General features: G+C 39.5%; 2 protein-coding genes, 1 long non-coding RNA gene and 1 pseudogene across 6 annotated transcripts; 1 reads left to right on the top strand and 3 right to left on the bottom strand.

The window, feature by feature from the left end:
* Positions 1-513: 513 nt before the first annotated feature.
* Positions 514-1768, bottom strand: LOC125315293 (annotated as a pseudogene).
* Positions 1769-2733: 965 nt separating this feature from the next.
* On the top strand, positions 2734-16234 carry LOC125315340. The gene is made up of 4 exons (XR_007198560.1): positions 2734-2744; positions 10376-10381; positions 13864-13873; positions 16057-16234. It is a non-coding gene; the product is annotated as an uncharacterized LOC125315340 (long non-coding RNA).
* Positions 13145-16721, bottom strand: LOC115745812 (omega-hydroxypalmitate O-feruloyl transferase-like). Of its 4 annotated transcripts, none has more exons than XR_007198558.1 (5): positions 16485-16720; positions 15798-15856; positions 15217-15674; positions 14177-15131; positions 13145-13194 (listed from the first exon to the last, which is right to left on the bottom strand). XR_007198558.1 is itself a non-coding variant. In XM_048279807.1 (5 exons), the coding sequence occupies exons 2-4, from the start codon at positions 15853-15855 to the stop codon at positions 14238-14240; spliced, it is 1410 nt and encodes a 469-aa protein (XP_048135764.1). In that variant the 5' UTR covers position 15856; positions 16485-16721; the 3' UTR covers positions 14050-14158; positions 14208-14237. The 4 variants fall into 4 exon arrangements, 2 of the variants coding, with proteins under 2 accessions (XP_048135764.1, XP_030537275.2); XR_007198559.1 differs by having other exon boundaries at positions 15217-15668; XM_048279807.1 differs by lacking the exon at positions 13145-13194 and adding an exon at positions 14050-14158 and having other exon boundaries at positions 14208-15131; positions 16485-16721.
* A 4094-nt stretch (positions 16722-20815) lies between these two features.
* Positions 20816-22792, bottom strand: LOC115745807 (monoacylglycerol lipase ABHD6-like). Its single transcript, XM_030681409.2, has 4 exons — positions 21947-22792; positions 21738-21830; positions 21129-21196; positions 20816-20992 (listed from the first exon to the last, which is right to left on the bottom strand). The coding sequence occupies exons 1-4, from the start codon at positions 22589-22591 to the stop codon at positions 20884-20886; spliced, it is 915 nt and encodes a 304-aa protein (XP_030537269.2). The 5' UTR covers positions 22592-22792; the 3' UTR covers positions 20816-20883.
* Between the last annotated feature and the right edge of the window lie 184 nt (positions 22793-22976).

Here is a 22976-nt window from a genome sequence, read left to right as displayed (position 1 = left end):
CCATCTTTATATCGAGTCCACCACCAGTCGACACCGCCTCCATCAACATTTTTAAACTTAAATAAAAAAGTTGGAAATAGAAATTTTAAGATCGCATCAAACGTATTTCTGATCTTTTTCTATTCCAAGATTACAAATTTTATACGGTTACTAAACATGTTCTTTTACTCAGAAACTCTTCTTAGAAACAAAATCAGAGAAAATCTTTTTTGCTCATAAATTGTTCCCGAAGATAGAATTGTCACTAAACAGACCCTAATAATTGCTCAAAAAGGCTCATACTCCCAAAGTAATTTTATATGTTCCTATGAGATTGTTGGGAATACACAATAGAAGTTTGATGTATTAACTATTTCACACCACACCAATAGAAGTTCTTAATCTATTTCAATACATGCCCATCAATATATCTAGTTGGAACTACTTTGAATCAAAACCTTAAATTATTGAGTTATGCGCCAACTAAGATATGTTAACTACTCAACACCACACCAATTATCCAAGTTGAACAACCTACACTAGATATTGTTTGGCTAGATTGTTCATGGCCTTACGATTCCTTCTTGGGAAGAGCATCTCCGTCTATTATAAGGACTTTCTTTTCGTCTTAGGAAACAAGAAATGGAAGAATCCAAAAGCCAATAAGGATATATAAAAAAAATATATGAAGAAGCTCTCACTGATGGTTATAGGAGAGGAAGCTCATCAACTTGGCCACATTCATAAGCCGGTTCACTGTGATGCTGATGCTCGGCCCATGATCCCTCATCTTCAACAAAAATATTTCTAAGCTATATATACCCACGAGACCGAGGCAATCCCGATCGAGGAGAATGCCGGGTATTTGTAAGCAGCCATGATGCTCAAGAGGAGAGCCCACAAGAATTTCCATTGTATGATCCATCATTGTCAAGAAAAATCCTAATTCGGTTAGGGCGATGATGATCCCTCCCGAGCTCACTAGGAGCAATCTCCTCTTACCAACTTTGTCGAGGGAAATTGTGGTTATTATTACGAATGTGGTATTTGTCGGTCCAACCCCAACCGTGACAAGCAAGAACCTTTTCTTGCTAGCCCCTTCGACTTTCTTGAAAATTCGTGGATTGTAGAGGATGATTGCTTTGATCCCTATCGCATGCTCGAAAATTGAATCTCAACCGCAACCAACATGATCCATTGCACTAAGGGTGAGAGCCTTAGCAAAAGCACTTTCCAAACACCTTTGCCTCAAGTCTTCCTCAAAAGCTTAACAACACCCTTCTTGCAATTCTCGCTGATCCCAACTACCATTGTTATGTCTTGGAATCGAGTTTTCACTTCTTCCTCTAAATTACGAATTAGGGGCAAGACCTTTTTTCGCCTCGGGCAGCCAGCCTTACAATACCAACCACCCCGGCGATTCAAACATTTTAAGGATCCCGAATGCCGGAGCGAGGGACAGAATAACCGCAACACCTAGCATCATTCTCTACCCTAGCTTTAGGGTTAATTTCACAAAGAAGTAAATTGATACATAGCCGAGCAAGATCCCTAGGGTTATGCATAATCCGATAAAGAGGTTAAGAATTCTCGGTGCGTAGCAAAGGAGATTTCTACAAAGTACACAGGCGTGATCATTAAGGCGAAGCCAACCCCGATGCCGGTGGCTTAACGCCCCATCCTCAAAATCGCATAGGAAGGTCCATAGCCCAGTTAGTAGGAATGAACTAAGTAGGAAGATTGTGAAGGCAAGAATGATGGCGCCACAATGGCGAATGTAGTATGACATTCTTTCGACGATCAGAAAGCTCCTAAGAGCAAAAATGTTGAGGATTCCATCAAGGATTTCGACTTGGTGTTTTGAGCGAGGCCATGATCTCCATAAAAGAGATCCTGAAAAAAAAAAAAAAAAAAGAGAGAGATAGAGAGAGAGAACTTCGAAATTCACACTGAATCCTCAACATTGGCCCTCATGGGCTCTCTCATTGCCAAAAGAATGTCAGACCACATTAGCCGTAGTTACACCATCGTTCACGCCTCCACCATCTTCTTAATCAGTTCGGTCCTAATGGGCTATGGGCTGTCCTACGTGATTTTTATGATGTGTGGTGAATCGCCAGCATCGGGGTCGGATTTGCCCTAATGAGCCCGCCTGTAAATTTTGCAAAAATCTCCTCTACATCACACCGAGGACTCTTAACCTCTTTGTAGGAGCTATACATAAGCCTAGGGATCTTGCTCGTCTATGTATCGAGTTACTTCTTTTCGGAATTGACCCTAAAGCTAAGGTGGAGAATGACTATAGGTGTCGCAGTGATCTTTTCCCTTGCTTTGGTATTCGGGGTCCTTAAGATGCTTGAATAATTGAGGTGGTTGGTATTGCAAGGCCGAGTCGCCGAGGCGAAAAAGATCTTGCTCCTAAATTGTAATTCAAAGCACGAAGTGGAAACCCAATTCCAAGACAAACAAATAGCAGTTGGGATCGACAAGAATGGCAGAGAGGATGTTGTCGAGCTTCTAAGGAAGACTCGTGGAGGAGGTGCGTGGAAAGAGCTCTTGCTAAGGCCCTCGCCCTTAGTGCGGTGGCTCTTGTTGGCTACGGTTGAGATTTAATTCATCAACCATGCAACGGGGACCAAAGCAGTCATCCTCTACAACCCACGGATTTCCAAGAAAGTCGAGAATGACCAGCAAAAAGGCTGTTGCTTGCCACGGTTGGGATTGGCCTCATAAAGATCACATTGATACTAATAGCCATAATTTTGGTCAACAAAGTTCACCGAGGAGATTGCTCCTAGAGAGGTCGAGACAGATCATCATTGCCTTAACTCGATTAGGGTTTGCTTGAATGTCTTGGGTGGTTAAGGGTGCGCATGAGAACACTTTTGGAGCAGAATTTATGCTCTAAAAGCGCTTCTAGATTAGAAATCCATTTACTTACGCTATTTTTTTATTTCTTGAAAATTTTTTTTCTTCAAAAGTAATTTTGGAGCCACTTGAAGAAGTAAACAAAAGAGATTACTTTCTCCAGAAGTAGAAGTAGCAAAATCAACTTCTGACTAGAAGTTGATTTCTAGAATATAAGTGTTGCCATGCACGCCCTAAGCTTTCACATAAAGAAAAATTTTGTTTTCCCACCAAAATACAAAACAGCGACAATACTAAATAATTACAAAATAATCATGTATAATACTATGTATGATCTAATTTCCCAAGCAGACATCATTTTTGTTCCAAATTTGTAGACGTTGCCAAAATAATTATTTAACGTCGTTATTGATTACAAGGCCATTTTCTCGTTTGTGGTATTGGATATGTGTGTGAGACGATGAATGCAAATAAAATGTCAACTCCTAATACAACATAGAAATTCAATCTAAATATGTCCAAATGTGGCAACGACATAGAAAATTCTGATTCAATATGATAAGAAAAAGAACCCGACACTGAAATGGCATGGCAAGAATGCACACATAATGGGAGAATGACATTGACAAATTTGAAATTCAATGAAAAGATGACAGACATGGCAAATACCAAATTCAAATAGGTATGGCAATGAAATGATGAGTTTCAAATTTAGGTGCAACAAGTAAACAACATGTAGCATCAAAATTCAAAACATGAGAAAATGACAATCACATGTCAACATCAGAATTCACCTGGATGGGTCATATCACATCCATCGTCGAAGTTGTAAGTATCGTGCTTCCACAAGTTCATGGCGATTATGTGCTCATAGTTATACATCACATAAAAAGAAAAGAGACTAAAAATCCTAAATTGGCCCCAGTCGTTAGACAAGGTAAACACGACAAAGATTGGCACCAACAAACACAAGTAGAAAGGCGTTCCACGACATGACACCCTATCTTCCAAGCTAAAAAATTTCTCCGAAAATGCTTCCGTCTTCCGTGTGATGTTGTATTAATATCAAATCATACATAGAAAGCAATGAATTATCTACTAGCATTGCATAACTATTGGAACATCACGTGTGGTTTGGGAACTCACTGACCATCCTTTCCAGATAGAGCGAAAATATTTACCAGCAAAGCAGACTCATAATCAAACCTGGAGCTTAACTTTCTTTTAGAATTCAACGTTCACCAAATGAGGCTACGCCATTGGATCTGAGCCCTCCCAGGAAAACCACCATTAAAACAAACCTGACGATCAAGTTTCGAAATCCTTCCTGACACAGAGAACTTAGAGAGAGTACTGCCAATTAGTATCGAGGTTGTTGCCGCGAAGCGCAGGGAGGAGAACGAGGCATCGGCGGTTGGAGGGAGCACGCAAGAGAGAAGAGCCTGAATTGTTCTCGAACGCACACGTGAAGGAATTGGCTCTGGCATGGTATTTTTAGATCAGAACGTAAGCTCTCAACATCACTGATTCTTTACTATGATGTAATGTCAAGCGAGTAGTAAGAAGCACACGGTTAGAGAGAGAGAACCTCTGGACTTATTCAGCTTGATTTTCGCTGATTTGACAGAACCTGTTAAGGTAAGATAAGCTTTGATTTGAATGAGTAAAGGCTGTTGGAGGAGCCACGGAAGATGCCATTTTTGCGGAACTGAATTCGACTTATTTGCATGAGTGTGGCTGAAGTTGAGGAGGGGCTGTTAATTTGTTCATCATACATTCCTTTTTTGATTTATCTACTTTCTCTTTATTTGTTGCTTTTTCGTTTCATGGCCATGTCTCGATCACAAAACAGATGAACAGATCACAATAAAACTCAAGTGGACTCCAACCGATGATCACAACATGCTCATATCTCACATACATGTATTACCTGGCCAGTATCAACTACAACGCTTCACTGATATCCATCCAACCTATTCATCGTAGTCATTCCTTTCTCGGACATGCGTCTAATCCCGTGATAAAAGTATGTATACAAGCCCGGTCCTTGCTCCAAATTTGTAGTCTTGAAAAAGGACTTTTATAGATGAACACATAAAATAGAGTAAAAACTAAAAGATAGAGTTATCCTTTACATAGATTAAACAGCTGCTAGAAATATGATCAATAGGGATGACCAATGGAAAACGGAACAAAAATATTCCTACTATAACTTTAAGTGCCATAACTTGGAAGAATATACATGATATCATCCTAGTTGAAAAATATACATGCCACACCCTTTGCCAGAATCGACGGCATCCGATCCCCGTTCCTGAGTGGGAGTCTAACTCGTCAGAGGCCGGCGGTTCTTGGGTGGCTCTTTGCTTTTCAAAATTTGTGCAGGAAGTCATCCAAATCATCATTGAACGGCGGCAGGCTCCCTGGGTCGGAGATGGGATGGCGAGTATGGCTGCGTCCGGCGTCTGTTGGTGACAACATTTCAGGGTTTCGCTCATTTCAGGGAGACTAGTCTGATGGTTGCGTCGTTTTTCTGAAATGAGCACCGCCAGTATGCTGAACAACAACTAAAGACTTCGGTCTTGGTGGAGAACCAGAAACGACGTGGTGCATGGAAGACTTGATGGGCATTCTTGAAGCGACAATGGCTCTGATACCAAGTTGAAGATTGTGATGACAGAAAAATGTTATATTCTGCACATATCAAGCAAAGAGTGCACGAGTCTATTTATTCCGGTTCTTGGGTGTTGCTAGCCAACAAGGCTTTGCTTAATGACGTTGAATTGGAAGTTTAACAAATCCTTACTTTGTTCTTGCATTAGTCAATCGAGTATTGCATGCGAAATGACGCGTGATGTGACTTGCGTTAAATAGTCATGCGTGGGCCAAAGTTGTCACAAGGTGTATGGCTAAGGCTAACCAAAACCAAACGATAGACATATGCATCTTATTCTAAATTTTGCGTTGTTAAAGTTTGCATAAATAAAATGATGTTAACAATTAGCAGTGTTCTAATTGGCCTCATTGGAGCCATTGGGAAATCAGAACGAATTCTTGTCATTCTCTTCTGTTTTTGGGAAATCAAATGACGTCTTGCCTCATCGAGCCGTTAGACATCATTCTAGTATCCAAGTTTATGTCATGTTATTCTAAGGTTTGTTTGATGTAAGATGGTAGTTGCTAAAGTCTATATAATGATATGATTGCCTGATGAAATTGTCGAGGTTGGATATATTGTACTCGCCCACGTAAAATGTTTCGCAATTTCGGGATTGACTCAGCAAAAGAAGCATGAAAAATTGCAAGACAAGTGGCAATACAAGAGGCCAAGGTCAAGAAATTACAAGGAGTTGCAAGAATCAATGAAAAGTTGTGAGTACTTGGCCCGAGGTTTTTGTGGTTGTCGTAATTAACCTCGAGAACAGACTTGGATTGCTTTAGGTTTATTACCAAACAGAATGTTATTCGCGTGCTCCCACGTTGCTAGATGGTGTTCACTTGAGAATTTTCAAGTAGGAGTATTACATTTCGCGCCCTAAACTTTCCGTATGGTAGTAAATCGTCCCGTGATGTTCCATGTACCCCTGATCTTTTATAATTTTGTACAACCTTCCTCTGTAAAGCTTGTAAAATGAGAAAAATGATCATAATTGAGGAAAGGTGAAAGGGAAAAGGGAAAGGAAACATATATTTCTAGGGATTAGACTTTATGAATATTCAAATTTTTTTCCAATACCATAAGAGGACGATTGCAATGAACTTCAAAAGATTTTGTAATTTTTTTTAAATGCAATAATATGTAGTTATGTGACAAAATAGTAAATGCAATCTCACCTTAGAAGGAAAATTTTGCCATCAAGTTCTAACCTGTGATGGGTCGCGTGACATCACGTGATCAACTTTCAGGTGACCACATGGCATAGTCGGCGTTGAGGGGCATTAAAATTAGTGTTAAAAACATCGAAGCTGCAGAGGGAAATAAGAAAAAATAAAAATTAAATGGAAAAATAAAAAAAATGTAGGGAAATTTTAAAACAATCATCCACATTAGCGCCGATCATGCTATGTAAGGCAGCCGATACACGTGTGAGCGACGTCCAACCAAAATAGGCCGGAAGGACTATACTAACAAATCGTCAAAAGGTTTAGGATTAAATTGACCATATTAAAATATTTATGACTAAATTGAATCCGTGCAACAACTTTATTATGACTAAATAATCATCTAGAAACAAAACGAGAAACAATGACACTTTATGTCCCGACGGAAGGCAATCATCGATATTGTGATTTGCTTGTTGCAGTTGAATTGTTAGGTTTAATTTTAGGATTACAATAAATATCAAAAAACATTGCATGAACACTTAGCAGTTGAGAACCTTAGGATTCATATTTTGTAAAAGACGGCGTGGATACTTTCGTTGACAAATAATCAAGTCAATGTATCAAAAGAGCACTTGTTAGACAATTATGTAATCGGGGCCCACAATCCTAGATCTATAGTTGCGTAGAAAGTGAGAAATATTGTCGTATGTAATTTGATCCCCAGCTAGCCTTAATAGGCTCGTGGTGACTCTTCTCATGATAGAATTGCCACAGGCTTTATTGAAATAAAATTGAAAATCCCAAATGCCGCGTGAGATAAGGGTTTGGGAGAATCTGTGACAAACGAAAATTGTAGGCCCATCTTCAGCATTACCACTAAACCTGTAACGACAGCTTGGTAACTCCATTGGAGACTTAGTTAAAGACCGTACGAGAATTAGGTCTAGATAACTTGATTATTTGCCAATAAACATGTGTTTTATGTGGGTGTGTATTGGAGCGGTACTGTGACATAAACCGTAGTGTATGCCTTTATATGCCTTGACACTACACTTTGTAAGACTTGGATATCTTCACATTATGATTGATATTATAGGGAGGAACATATTATTTTTTATCACATAAAGTGTGGGAAAGTTGTCCAAAAAAACATAGATCTATTGCACTTTTGCTAATTTAGTCCTAAACCTTTCAATTTTTTCAATTGATTCATAAACCTTTCAACAATTTGCCAATTTTTAGTGCCATCGCCGGCACAAAAAAAGAACAAAAAAAAAAGATAAAATTACAAAAATACAAAATATTTTTAAATAAATTACAGAAATTGTACACGCCAACTCCCGTTGTGCCATGTAGGATGCCCCGCTTTCCATGTTAGTGATTTTCTGCCAATATGACTCAATTGGCAAATTATCAAAAGTTTTACGACTCAATTAGCAAAATTGAAAGGTTTAGAACTAAATTGGCAAAAGCGAAATATGTTTATGAATTTTTGGACAATTTTTCCCGAAAAGTATCTAACATATTTGATGCCTATCCAACTATATACTACAAAAGCATAGACAAGGATGTTCGTCAAGCGGAGGACATTGTAAATCTCTTATCTAATAAGAGTATTCAAGAGTGAAGAAAACGGAATAATCGAGGATGCTGTAACCTATTTCATTGACACTTGCACAAATAAAAACAGACATAAAAGTAGCGGCCCAACCTTTGTAACATAGAATAAAAGAAAAATCAACATTAATATGAATTTACTGACTGAGAACCCTATGAGAGATGAGCCCTTTTTATACCCAGCTCCATTTTGTGCATTCCTCTGCACTGAACAAGAGAGAACACTATATCATCATAATGCCGAGTGCTTTGGCTACGCTGATTGCGACGGGACGACGTCGGCTGACGAGTGTAATAACTGCATGGATACCCTCTACAATGATGTCCAGGAGCTGTGCCCACGTAGTGTTGGCGAACAGGTTGCGCTTCCCGGCTGTAACCTTAGGTATGAGGCAGTATCCGTTCGGGGGATAACCTCAGCTTCTATTTGAGAATATCCAATATCATAATGCGTCACGTTTTAGATAATCAGTAGCCTAATAAGATTTCATCACACAGTGTGATATGAATATGGAATGAATGGCATCGTTGGCGCCGGCGCCACTGGTCTTTGTATATGTTCGAACTCATTAATCATCGACAAGAATGGATGAATTTGATCGGACAATTTTTTGGGCTTGACCCCACTCAAAATTGGCGGTGTTTGATCTTGACGAGTACAAAGTCATGTCAAGTAAATTGAAAATTAGTTTTCGACCAAACAAAATAGAAAAGTAATTAAATTCAGAGAAGACGGCTTTCAATCTGAAACTTTTGTTAAAAACAAAAATCATGAAATGCCTGTATTTGTTGTTGAAATGTGCCGTAGGAGTACGGTATAACAAAGTGGCCGAGTAGTAACCATAAAATCAAGACCGTCGTGGACCAACCAGATGAATATACAGAAAAATATACATATACCATCATCAATGTAGAGAAAATTGATACAAGCGGTCTCATTTACCCATGATTTGAGGATTATAACAACTCTCTCTGAAATTATTACTGTATTGCAAAGAGGGTATATGCTATAATTACGCCAATTATATACTTTCCTAAAATCAATTTAAGTCAATATATAAATTTGTCGCGTTCACGTTTGCTCCTCTTCAGACACATTTCAATTCTCTTCTTGCAACACGCAGGCATCTGTGCTCCTTCGCTAGAATAGTACTATAGAAGATCCCAAAGGAGTGCCTCGATTATAAGCAAGCAATATGTTTCCATTTTTACTTGGAATTTTACCGTACATGAGAAAAGCCTCTCAAAAATTCAACCCCCCCCCTCCTCTCTCTCTCTCTCTCGCACCTTTTTCTCCTCAATGCCAACTATTCTTATTCTTAAATAAATCAAGAGAATTTTGTTTTTTCATTACGTATCGCATACTGCATATTTCGCAAGATATCCAAAAAATACCTTTGTGATACATTGTCATGGATAACCAGATATTCGTCAAATCTTGCTAAAGTAAAAAAATAAAAATAAAAAATAGACATCATATGATTAGCAAAAAGAATAGGAAAATGCTTCCCCGATAATATTGTCAGTCATGGTATAATCTCAACCGTAAATCCATAGTCATTACCGCGTGTTTTGCATAAAACACTCATTGATTTGGAGTTCGTGTGGTAAAAATAACTAACGATCTTGTCAAACTGTCAGGCTAGCAACTTTTGAAAGAAATTGGAAAAATTTCCATAAGGGGGGAAGGAGAAATATATGAAGGGACTCTATTTTCATCCCAATAAATATACCAAATTTATTGATTAAATAGAGAAGCAAAAACATCTCATCCAAAGAAGATACAACCAGGACTCTAACTCTAGTTGGAAATGACAAAGATATTCTTTTGCCCCCATATCGAATGTAATATAGATTAAATTAAAAATAAATAATTCTAGCAACTAAATCATAGCCATGATCATTACTGCCTTTGTCATGCCCCGCACCCATCGGGCACGATAACATCCATTCCTATTCGCTAAGTTGTGACATCCTAGAACGCGTCACCGACTCATTTGTAATTTTATATTTCAATTAAGTGCATGTAAACAAGATTCCCGTCCCCAAACAAACATAACCGTAAGGATAGTTGGAAGGAAACTAGCAATCAGTAGACATCAAAAGCTCTTTTTATTTAATTGCTGTTAACCCCGGGGATATTGTGTGTGTGTGTGTGTGTGTGTGTGTGTGTGTATAGGCCTATCACAAGGCCGCTCCCTAATAGACCACACATGCATAAAGGGGTGGGGTGGTTAGGTTAACCTAACTTCACTACCAATAGGGCAACCCAAAAAGATAAGCATACAATGCCTATCACCACTGCTAACCGTAACCTGGGGGAGGCTCCGGGTTGGACTCCTCTTCGTCGGCATCGGACTCCATGCTATTCAAATCGGTCACTGAATTGCAAACAGCTTCATCTAGAGGGTCTAGATTCATAGGATCCCAAATCTCTTCGGAAGTGCCGCTAGCGGAGGGTCCGCCAAAATCTCTAATCGAACCATACAGGTCATCTCCTTCCTTAAGAAACCAAGCTAGAAACTCATGCAGTTGCCATAACTCAAACCCTTCATCAACGCAGACGGTTGTCAAATGCTTCTAATACCACCTATTCGATCCCACCGGATAATCCACCACTATCGTAGCCATGTCCATGGGCACATCAAAACGCATAAGCAATGGTGGATGATTCATACCTGTGGGTCCGAAAACATTTAAACACAATAACAATGAGATAAAACTCAGCAAGTTAACGACCTAAGCCTCCATTAGGATGTCAACTCAGCTCAGATGTGACTTGAACTCGCAAGGCAGCACAATATACACGAGTATGCCAACACACAAACATAGGCAACCTTACTTTGTCTTGGCACGCGCCTTGCACATTACAAACCATTGTATACAATGTAATGTAATAAATAAATAGCAAAATCAGAACACTTGCCAGCATCCTCATGTGCAGTACATTCAAGCGTGTCCCAATTATTAAGGCCACTCTGGCACGCCTGTCCTCACACAGGGGTCGTCCGACTCTACCGAATGCTTATTCATTCTATCAATTACAGCCGGCCGAGAGCATGCCCGTCTTCATGAGGGGGTCATCCGGCTCATCCGAGTAGTTATCCATTCTATCAATTATAGCCGATGGAGGACACACCTGTCCTCATACAAGGGTCTTCCGACTTATCCGGGTATTTATCCGTTCGATCAATTACGGCCAATCAAGGGCACGCCCATCCTCATACGAGGGGTCTTCCAAATCATCCGGGTATTTATCCATTTTAATACAACTCTCATGCCAAAAATGCAGTAAATAAATCACACATGATTACATATACATAATTAAATCACTAAAGTTGGCATACTTCCCTATCCAAATGTCCTTGCCTTATTTAACTCATAAAATTTGATATATAAACTTGACACCTCGGGGTTTACCGTTCATATGACCATAATTCTTTCTTTGAATATTGCCGTTCAATTTATTTAACTATACAAGCCAATTTATATGGTTGTTCCCAACATCGATATCACAATTCAATATTGAAAACTACACAAAAATACTAACGAAATATTATTATTTAATTTATGAAAATTAATTTATTTAATAATAAAGTATTAATTATCAAATACCCAGATAGCTTATTGCCTAAATAGCGATAACTTATCACTAATTAATGGTAGCTTATCACCTAAATAGAGATAGCTTAATACTCAATCCTAGATAGCTTATCATCAAATTATGATAACTTATCACTAATAACTCTGATAGCTTATCACATAAATTGCCAATAGCTTATCGCATTCTTGATAACCTATCAAGTCCACTTATCGCTTATCAAGATAACTTATCAACTAATTCCTAATTAATTAGCACTAAGCATACTTAGCCTAATCTAATCTCATCCTAATCAAGTTTAACATACTAATCAAGGGATTAAGGCGAAAACTCACCCAAAAATGATTCTGAAGACACAGGCGCCACGATGGCGGCGAGGGCTACGCGTGGCTCGGTCCAGAAATGACACAAAACAACAATGGACGGCTGGACAGCAGCAACACAGAACCAGTGTGGGCTGTTTCGCTCGGCGGGGCTCGGACTTGCGGCAAAAATGGCTTGAACTGGTGGAGCACAGCGACGGAAGGCCATGGCGGTGCTCGTCGGTGGTTCCGGTTCGCAAGACAGCAGCAAAAAGGATCCAAGGTGGTGTTGGTGGTGGCCGGCCGAGACGAATGAGAGAGGGGAGGGCGGCGGTTGGAGGAGACAGAGTGAGTGAGTGCAACAAATCTCGAATGAACAGAAGGAGAAATACAATAGGGTAGAGAGATGGGTAGCGTCTCTCTTACACGTTTTTTCTAAGGGTTTGATAAGGTCAGACTTATTTGGGTGGATGGAGATTCCCATCTTTGACTTTTTGGGTTGATGACTTTCGATTTCGTTTCTTTGCGCGAAGAGAGAGAGAGAGAGACTGTGTCTTTTTTGGCGGGAGCGGTTGGAACTGATGTAATTGATTCAATTAGGAATCATTGGTTTGCCGTTCGGGCAAGAATATTCAACTAAGCATTTTAGGTTTATGTTTAGGTTTACGTTTATGAAATCCTTTTAAAAGAATAACAATTGTTCGGTCCAGTCCAAGTAATCCAGTCCTCTGAGAACCGAGAAGTGGACCAATCATAACTGGAACTAGGAAACGGACTGGAGCCCCTGGCATTCTAACCAATCACATACAAACGGTTCTCAATTTGATCGGTCCATTATTCTCGGCCCTAGAATGCACAAAACCAAAAATGGACAACACATAAGCACTCGTCCTAATGCTAAAGATATGCAGATGGTGCCTAAAGAATGGGATTTGCCAAACTCTAGAAGGAGTTGGCCTTGGCACATAACAAATCCATTATTTCACCAAGAAAAATAGCTTATATACCGCCCATGTAAAGAAAAATTTACATGTCCGACCAAAAAAGAAAAAGGAAATTTACACAAAAGGCCTCATCTACCCTTAAATTGCCACCTATATCCAATCGGATGGTTTATAAAATTAGGAAAATGATTTCACCGTCGTGGTCGGATCTGAAGGGATTTATCGGAACCGAATCAGGCGATCACACAGAGAATCAAGAAAAATTGGAATGACGCACGAGATTATCCAGGTTCACCTCAAGATTAGGGCTACGTCCCGCAAAGAGATTTCACTATATTTTTCGGTTTACGGCCAATTCAACTAATATAATGATAAAACTGAGCAAAATATAAATGCCCCAAAAACGGGCTAAAAAATCTAAAACCTCTTAATTCCAACCATACGAGCCAGCTTAAATAAAAGCCCAAACCCGTAGAGGTTTCGGGGGTGCTGCCCCCGAACCCCCGCCCGCTCACCGGCGAGCGGGGCAGCCGCCCGCTGACCCGACAGCGGAACCCCCGTTAGGAGGCGCCGCCCCCGAACCCCGCCCCGCCGGCCAAGCAGCGGGACACCCGTGTCAGGGGCGCTGCCCCCGAACCCCCGCATCTCACGCGTAAGGGTCACATGTCGTTGGGTAACACTTCGGTTTCCCTAAGCTCACGTGGGCGTACCCGGTGTAAGAAACAAGGGTCCCCGAAGTATTCGCCAACTCCAACATGTACAGTCCGAACCGCAAATTCATGCATCATCACCGCGCGTCTTGCATAAAACACTCATTGATTGGAAGATCGTGCGATCAGAAATAACCGACGATACTATCACACTATCAGACTAACGGCTTCCATAAAATTACTAGTGTAAAAACATTTTTTTCACATTTCTAGTGTATGCTACTTAAAACTATGGCTGCTCTTTCATAAATTAACATTTGTACATCGCGTTATTGACGGAAGTATATCATATGCTACAACAGGCACAAGCAGCTGTGGTGGTCCTTCTTAAAACTAGAGGCAGAAATACGAGACTTCAAACATACACGTACATTCATATCCATAGATGAGGCTAAAACTTGCTTTTCAGCGTGAGCTCATGCTGAATCAGCTTCGAGAAAACATCCATGGCGTCACGAGGAAGCCCCAGAGACACGACCAAGTTGTCGCTCTCCCTGCTCTGGGAAGCAACCAAGATGACGTTGTTGGGGACGGTTGCCGGCGCCACTTGGAAAGGCCTCCCGAACCCGAAATCCATTTTGTAGAAAGGGAGCCGACTCCACTTGCTGATGCAGCAAGTGTTGCCCTCGCAATCAACCCCGACCCTGTTCAGCTCGACGTGGTCGATGGCTGACCTTATGTAGTTCTCGGTGACGGACTGGAGCGCCTCGTGCACAGTCCGGACAGCGAATGAGAAGGGCTTGCGGGTCAATTCGCCCCCGCTGCACTCGGCGCAGGACCAAGCAATGCCGTTCCCAAAGTAGCCGCTCGGCAACGGGGGGTCGAACTTGGGCCGACCGTCGACCGCGGTGAGAAGCTTGGTCGTCTCGTGAGGACCGATTCCAAGAGCTTTGATTCGCAAAATCCACACGAGCGCCGATATGACTTCGAAGGTCGTAGGGACTGTGGAAGAGCCGTTCTGGGTTGCTATTGTTGACGATTTCTTGAGCTGAATGACACTGTGCGGATTGAAGCAGAATGATCTGTAAACAATGGGCTTGGTTTGGGGACTGACTGCACGTTCGGACCGCTGATCTCTTGGCGCATACTCGTGGTGGGGGAGATCGACACGCGGCGGTCGCCTCGGGCACAACAGCGATCGATCGAGAAAGGGAAGAACAGATAGCGGCTTGGCTCCAGCCAGATCAGTCCAGCAAGTTATGAAGTCCGTGAGGGCTTTACCGTCGACGAGGACGTGATTCATGACGATGCCGACGACGATCCCTCCGCACTTGAATGTCGTCACCTGGATCACACGATATGCTACACTCAGGTCATAACTTCTCCTAACATTACTCTTTGAAGTGAAAAGAACAAAAAATAAAAATTACCTGCACCGTCAGCAAAGGTACTTCCAATATGGTTGGGGCTCCGTCGTTGTGCTTCACGAGCTTTCGCAGCGTGGTGGGATCGACGGCGCTGATATCGCCCAGCACTCTGATGTCGGAGGCCGACACTGCTTCAACAAACGGGACGCCTTCTCCGGTGCCTCTCACCGCCATCCTCCCGTCGCTCCCCACGACAAGTCTGCCTGCGAATGGATAGAACTCAACCAATACCTCGGCCAGCGACTCTCTCATCGTCTCCACCGCGGCTATACACCTTCCCCTCCCTTCGCCTTCGAAGGCAAACACGATCTCGATCACGTGAGGAAAGGTCTGGTCGAGGTTCGAGAGAGCGTAGAGCCCGCCAAACGTCTCCCTCGCCGGAGAAACATTAACCGCATTCTTGATCTTCACGTCGAGTTTTCGGGTAGCTCCGATGTTTCTTGGCTTCTCATTTCCTTCTGCTTTGCAAATAATAATACAAGTTAAACTTAACTATTTGCAGGCTCTGGTGATAAATGGGTAATGTGCATGTAGTTTGTCAAATCTATATGTGCACATTGATGCACAATGCACATACTACGGACCTTCCTTGCTTTCACTCTCAAATGACTCAAATGTCCCTCTGAGAATTGCGGTGCCCATCCTGCGTATAACATTGATGAAAACGTAAGAAAATCAAATAATTAATCGCCGAAAAATATTTTTATCATCGATAACAATTTATATTTAGATAATGAAAATATTTTCATTACATTCATTTTACTAAGCGATCATCTTAAAGAAAAATTTCTCTGCACTGTTGGTTTTCTAAGAAATAAACGCATCCGTAAATTAGTCGCCGAGCTTTAATTTTTATTGTCAGCACCGAGCTTTCGCTTCTTCACAATTGATGGCACTTTGACTAGGGATCTGACCAGCTTTCTAGTCGAATGCCGACTCGACAGAGACACTACCAATTTTTTCATACATGATAAAATTGACAATGTAATAGTTTTTCTGCTGATTGTAAGACTAAAAACCTATTTTGAAATAACAAAAAAATAAGTAATAATTATTTAAAAATTATTATGGGATCCACTCTTTCATGAATTTGTGACTCGCAATATACTGTTATTCTCACAGTTATCCAAAGACTATTATGCTAATAAAACACTTTTTACAAATATCACAACAGAGGGAATATTTAAAATCTTGTCGACATTTGACTATAAAAGAAAATCTCTAGTTAAAATTCATCAAACTTGAATGTGCAAGAGAGAAAGGGCACATACCTGAAGAATTTCGACAGTGGAAGCGTCGAATGTCTGAGTAAAAACAGTTGGAGAATGCCTCGTATTTATAGGTGCGACGGTTGACGGACGGGTCTTCATGGCCAAGCCATAGGTCAACCAAAGAAGAATGGGCTCCATGTATTAATATATTTTAATGCAAAATGAGTTAGTAAGGGAAATTGACTTTGATGACCCAATTCCACTTTGACTCCTCCTGGTATTATAAAATTGGAAAAACCCACGAATATAATCAGAAATGAAATAGTTACTAATATTACGGGCACGACAAGGAACCCATTTTTTAATCCCATATTGAGGCTCCATTTTTTTCTTCGAAAAATGCATAATTTGAAAATTCTTTCCAGAAAAACGATCGCTCACGAACATATTTAGACATTGATTGTTGTTGATAATGAAAATATCTTCTGTTGACTAATTATTTTAAACGAGACAATCGAATTTTTAGGAGAATATATGCTTGAATCATTTATTTTCGCGGAAACAAAAGGAATCCGGACGTATAATATACAATTCACGCTTTGCACGGTATTAATTCTTCTCTTTTCTAAGGGATCTATATTGCAAAAGACAAAACAAAGGGAAAAGTAAGCAAAAAGAATTAATTTATTAATAGAAGGGGAAACGACATTCTCTTCTTTAACCTCCATGGATGTGAATGTCACCACGTATTTGAAAAACCTTAATTGGTTTTTCACATTCTTGGTGCTCCAATGGAATCCGAGTATTACCATTGCAAAAAGCTAGAGGTTTTCATTTGGCACTCTGGTGGAGCCAGCTTTAACGCACCATGCAATCCCAGGGTCCATAGGTTACAAGTCAAAAATGTCAAAACCAAGTTTTTGTCGGCTTCAAATCCCTTGAGAAAAAACCAATTTTAAATCGAGTTTCAATTTCGCCCGAAATTTTTTTTTTTTTTTTTGTCTCATCAAAAAGCACCAACTTTAATCAGTACCTTAATTCGCGTCTCAATTCTGGCCAGAACTTTTTATTGTCTTCTAACAAAAGCACCAATTTTCAGTCGGCACCTAAATTTTATCTCTCATCAAGTTTCTAGCCAATGATGCGGTTGAAAGATTCCAATCATTCCACCCGTACTTGGTGAAAACTTGACAGGATTAGATTTGGATACCAACTAAATAATTGTGCTTTTATATTAGACAACGAAAAGTTCATATTAGAATTAGGACTCGACCTAAATTTTTTTTTAAGACAAAAAAAATTGTTTAGGCCAAAATTGGGAATCAAGCTAATCTGGTGCCTCTTTACTAAACGAAAAAAATAAGTTTCGACCAAAAATGGGACCAGACCTCATGTTGATGCTTTTTAACAGAATTAAACTATTAATTATTGATAACTTATCCCTCAGTCCATTAGTGAACTGTCTCCTCAAGGATTATGAAAGATGTTTCATCCGAAATATACTTGTTATTGTTTCGACTCATATTTCTCAAAAATGACTGCAGTCTTATTTGTCAAAAAACAATAGAATACATTATAAAAAATTAATTAGTCAGCTGGATATTCGGCAATAAAAAAACTCGTTAATTGATAGTTTGGTGCTGCTAAGAATAACAAGGTTGCGAAAATAGGTATTTTTGGTCAAGAAAATTGGGTATTAAATCCAATAAGATATTTTTTTTCCATTTATCAGAATTTAATTCGACACCTAAGCTTCGAGACTATACTTGAGCTCAAGACTTTGGCACCGAGCTCGGAACCCAACGGCCGGAGCCAAGACCTCAGCAACCTAACTCGTAGACCGCGAATGCCTGGATCGGGGACCCTAATTTGGTTTTTAATGACAAGTGATTTGCCACCAATTTTAAAGTCCATGCAGGATTTGGTTCGTGACTTCATGTTTGCTTTGCTTCGCACGAGGATAGCATGAGTTGCATCTGTGTACCCTACCCTTCATCCCCACATCATCGTACCAATCATTAACAGTTTGCCTGAAAATAGGCTTCTGATTCCGTCAAGAATCAGCTGTTTTTTTTTTTAACCAACAATCAAAACCCTTCTCTTCATGGATTATTCACAAAATCGCTATCAATTATATTATGGAATTAATTAATTTCACAAATACATCATTTATTGTATATTGTTTCGTATGTGAGGCGCAACCGTATATCATCTTAAATTTGTATCGAAAGTACAAGAACTTTGTTAGCATAACAGTGTGACTTTAAGAATAATATTATATTATGGGCCTCAAATTCTTGAATGAGTTTTGACCAAAAAAAATTTTCTTGAAGCAATAGTTGACAAAAAAATAAAATAAAGAAATGGACCCCACAATAATTTTTAATTATTTATTATTTATTAGTTAGTTCAAAATAGGCTGTTGATCTCAAAGTATATTAAATAATGTCTCATATTCATTTCTCAAGGTACATTTGAACAATAAAATTTTCTAAAAATGTAATCAAGTCTTAGAACTTGTCAAATTAGTGCAATTAAGTTCCTCCATTAACTTCGTCGAATTTAGTTAAAGGAAAACGTTGATGTGTTTTTTTTTTTTACTTTCTTAAGACACGGGAAGATAATGTAGGTCCCACCAAGAAAATTAAAAAGGATAAAAGGATAAAAAAAAAATGGTGGTGCTATTTCCACTTCCATTTGGTCTAATCCACTCCTTTTTTCGATCAAATGATTGAAATACCCTTCTCTCTTCAATTCATTGTTTCTTTTTTTATTAGCCCAACCGACATAACTGCCTTTATTTCTATTTTCTCTCTTAAATTATCAATTTCACAAAATAAATGTCAAATTACATCCCATAAAATATCATCTTATCATGTATCATCTTATCACTTTGCCTAGAGAAAGTTGTTATTTTTTAATTTATGTTCTCATTAATTGTACAAGAAATTTCTAGTTATATCTTCTTATGAAAACATAATTAACTACCTATTTTTTTATGAAATTTTTTGAGGGAAACTTTATTTCAAAATTGATATATAAAATTCAGTCTAATTATCTAATAGATTTTGACCTTGTGAGTGATTTTTCGGAATAAATTTGTAGGTTTGTAAAGTTAAACATAGCTGATTTGTGTTTTCTTTTGAGCTATTCACATTTTAATAAGAATTACAAGATGGAGTTGAAAATTTATTCGTATACTTTGCACTTTCAAACTCGCATTAGATTTTTTTTAGGAGAAAGTTTTAAGCATATTTTAAATTTTTTATCTACTTGCTATGATATTAAATTTACTATTGACATTAATTACTTTCCATATAATAGGAGTTGAACATAAAGAAGTTTCATGCTTTTTCTTTCATGTGTTTATTATTTGTTAATATTTAGATATGATCTACATATAATATGTTTGATATTTGATCATGTTTTTAACAAAATTAACCTTTTCCATATTTTGATCAATTTTTATTTTCAATTTTTTTATCAAGATCGACTAAATAATTAAACTGAATTTTAATTTTCTACTTTGAAATATAGTTTCACTCACACTATTCGGAAAAAAGGCAATTAATTTTGTATTCATAAGCTGTCATAAATAGAAATTTCTTGTTAATGAAAATATGAGATCAAAAATTAAAATTGACAGCATTCTCTAGGCAAAATGATCATAAGATTGAATTGTGAAATTAATGTTAGAGATGACAGAAATAAATGCAGTTTTGGGGATTAACCTGATTAAAAAAATAGAAATAATAAATTGAAAAGAGAAATGAGGGTATTTCGCTAAGTTAACACCGCAAAAAAAAATGAAAAAGGATAAGAAAGGCAAACTTTTCATCTTCTTGGTCGAGCTAACATTACCCAACTAAGTGCATAATAAGTCCTAAAACTGATCCCAAAAAAGGAAAAAAAAAAAAAAGTGTCATTCCGTTGACTCCATTCAGTTGACTAACAAAAAAGGCCCTTGCTAGCTAGACGGTGAAATGCGAGTCACAAGTTTGTGGTTGGCAAAAAATGATAACTAAAAGAAAAGAAAAGAAATCGTGAAAAAAAAAAAGTAATAACAAGCATAACACGGTTAGTATCGTGTGACCGTCAAGTAAGAGTTCTCCAAGGGAAAATGCGGACGAGGCTAGTTTTTTATTATTAAAAAACACGTGACCTTTTTGTTCTTCTTTATTTTGTTTTATTTTTTTTATTTTTTTTTATTTTTTTCTCTTTTCTTCTTCCTTTCCTCGGGGGCTCCCTTCATCTTCTTCAAGTTGCTGCATCTAGGAGAAGAAGCAATGAGGGTGATGCCCTCCGTTGGCGATGACTTGGGTAACAGCGCGATCTCTTAACGAACTGCAGTTCGGATTCTCGGTGTAATCAAGAAATCCACGGCCCAGAACCAGAAAAATCATATTTGTCATCGCACATTAGTGAATGCATTAGGAGACATGAATCTGATCAACAAAATTTACAAAAGGAAGAGCTTCAAATGCTTGATGAACTCCTTGGGCTTCTCCAAGTTCACGGCATGCCCTGCATTCTTGATCACCACCAGTTCAGCATTGTCACCAATGTGCCTGACCCGATGTGAGCATTAGCGTCGGAGATAAACGAATCATCGTATGCGTCGGCAATATCATACGTCGAGGAAAAAAGGAAAAACAGAAATGGGGAAAAGGGAAGGAGATAGTTTCAAATAAATTGAAGCTTCACCTTTTTAATCTGTGACCCAGCTCCAGGGGGAATATCTGATCTTGCTCTCCCCATACCAACAATGTGGGCTGCTCCAAATTTGGGAAGCATGCACAGGAAAACAATGTTTAGCAGTTTGATTCAAATAAACTCATGTGGAGAGGAAATGAAGAAATCATGATTCTATGATCTTCGCAAAGCTATAAGACGGAGTGAATTTTATCGAGAGTCAAATGAACGTCCTTCATGCTTTCAAACATGTCACTCGGAGTTTCAATCTTTATTTTGTCAATCAGATGGTTCGGTTTTGCTATCACTTTGGATCGGATCACTTCCACCGACTACTGAAAACATGTGGAGAACATTTTCTTGGTGATTACCATAATGATCATGGCGACAACCCATCACAGTACGGCCGGAAAATCGAAGTTATAAACTCTACAGCAGACAGATTGAGGATGGGAATTGTCACACTTTTCTTGGAAGCCTAGGTCACAAAGGACAAAATGCACCATTATATGTTTCCTCGCATTCATCATAACACAATCCATATTCCAGACTCCAGAGCAGATTAGCATTTGCATGAATTGAATTTTGCTGCACTTGAGTAAAATTTGAAAGAAGATGAACCTGTCTGATTTTTGGTAGATTCGACTGTCCTCGATCTTTGAGGATCTCTTGGATCAATTCCCCTTTCTCTTCAACAAACTCTGAACACATGACCTGTACAAATTCAACTCTCTCAAGAGCATACGAACCCTTGTTTATGCAAATCTACGTAGACTTTTTAACCAGATGTTAGTGCCGGTTCGAGGACGTCGACCAAGATTGGAACCTACCTTGATGAAATCACTTAGGAAAAAAGAGGGAACACCTGTGGCGGGCCGGACAAAGGAGACTCGCATCAATTCCCTAAGCTTCTCAGGTGTCTGCGGCATCAAAACCCGCTTCGCCTCCTCCAAACTCTTGACCGGGAACAATCCCGCCTTCAGGTCCTTCTCCTCCAAGCAAACCCCAGTGCAGCACAACACCAACCGGTCCAATGCCTGCGGGTATTGCACGGCCATGCTGTACGCCACGAACCCACCGTAGCTTATCCCAACCATGCTCATCCTCTCAACGCCCTGCAAACCCATCAACCTCATCAGGCATCGTGCCTGGAACGACTCGGTCCGATCAGGGAGCGACGTGTAAGACCGGCCAAAGAAGATCAGGTCTGGCACGTACACGTTGTACCTCGGGGTGAAGTGGTGAAGGGCCTCTGCATATTGCCACATCGCATTCGCGCCAAACCCGTGGACTAGGACGAGGTTAGGCTTGGATGGTTTGCGGGATTTGGGGACCCAGCAGTGCATGATCGTCCCGTCCCCGAGGCCGGTCGACACGGAGCGGAGGCCTGATTTCGTGAACCAGTAGCGGTAGAACCAATCCCTAGATGCGGTGAAGCTGAAGCATTTCGACATGCTTGGAGATTTCCTTGACATTGGACAATCAATCCGAACTACAAAGTGTATTATTCGATCCTGGTTTTGCGCTTCCAACTTCAAATTCGCAAGAGAGATAATGATTTCTTCATGGCCACAAGAATTGATGTTTCAACAAGACTGGAAATTTGTTGGAATAAAAGTTAGAATTTGGAATGGAAAAAGATTAGGATGTGAGGCATGAACTTGGTCTTTAGAAAATTCGTTCTGCGTCGGAGGCCCTAGGACCAAAAGACCAAACAGCAATCTAGGATTTTACAGCAAAACGTATCTCTCACAACCAGGAGTTAATGTCCAAAATAGACTAGCCACAACTTGTTTCCTAATTTCTAGAGCTGTCATTAATGTTTGAAAATTTCTTACCTTTTCCATTTTGGCAAAAAAC

The sequence above is a fragment of the Rhodamnia argentea genome, chromosome 5 (assembly GCF_020921035.1).
Source record: "Rhodamnia argentea isolate NSW1041297 chromosome 5, ASM2092103v1, whole genome shotgun sequence".
Classification (NCBI taxonomy): domain Eukaryota; kingdom Viridiplantae; phylum Streptophyta; class Magnoliopsida; order Myrtales; family Myrtaceae; genus Rhodamnia; species Rhodamnia argentea.
The sequence above is the reverse complement of the archived record's forward strand: the minus strand, read 5'-3'. Positions and strand labels throughout refer to the sequence as shown.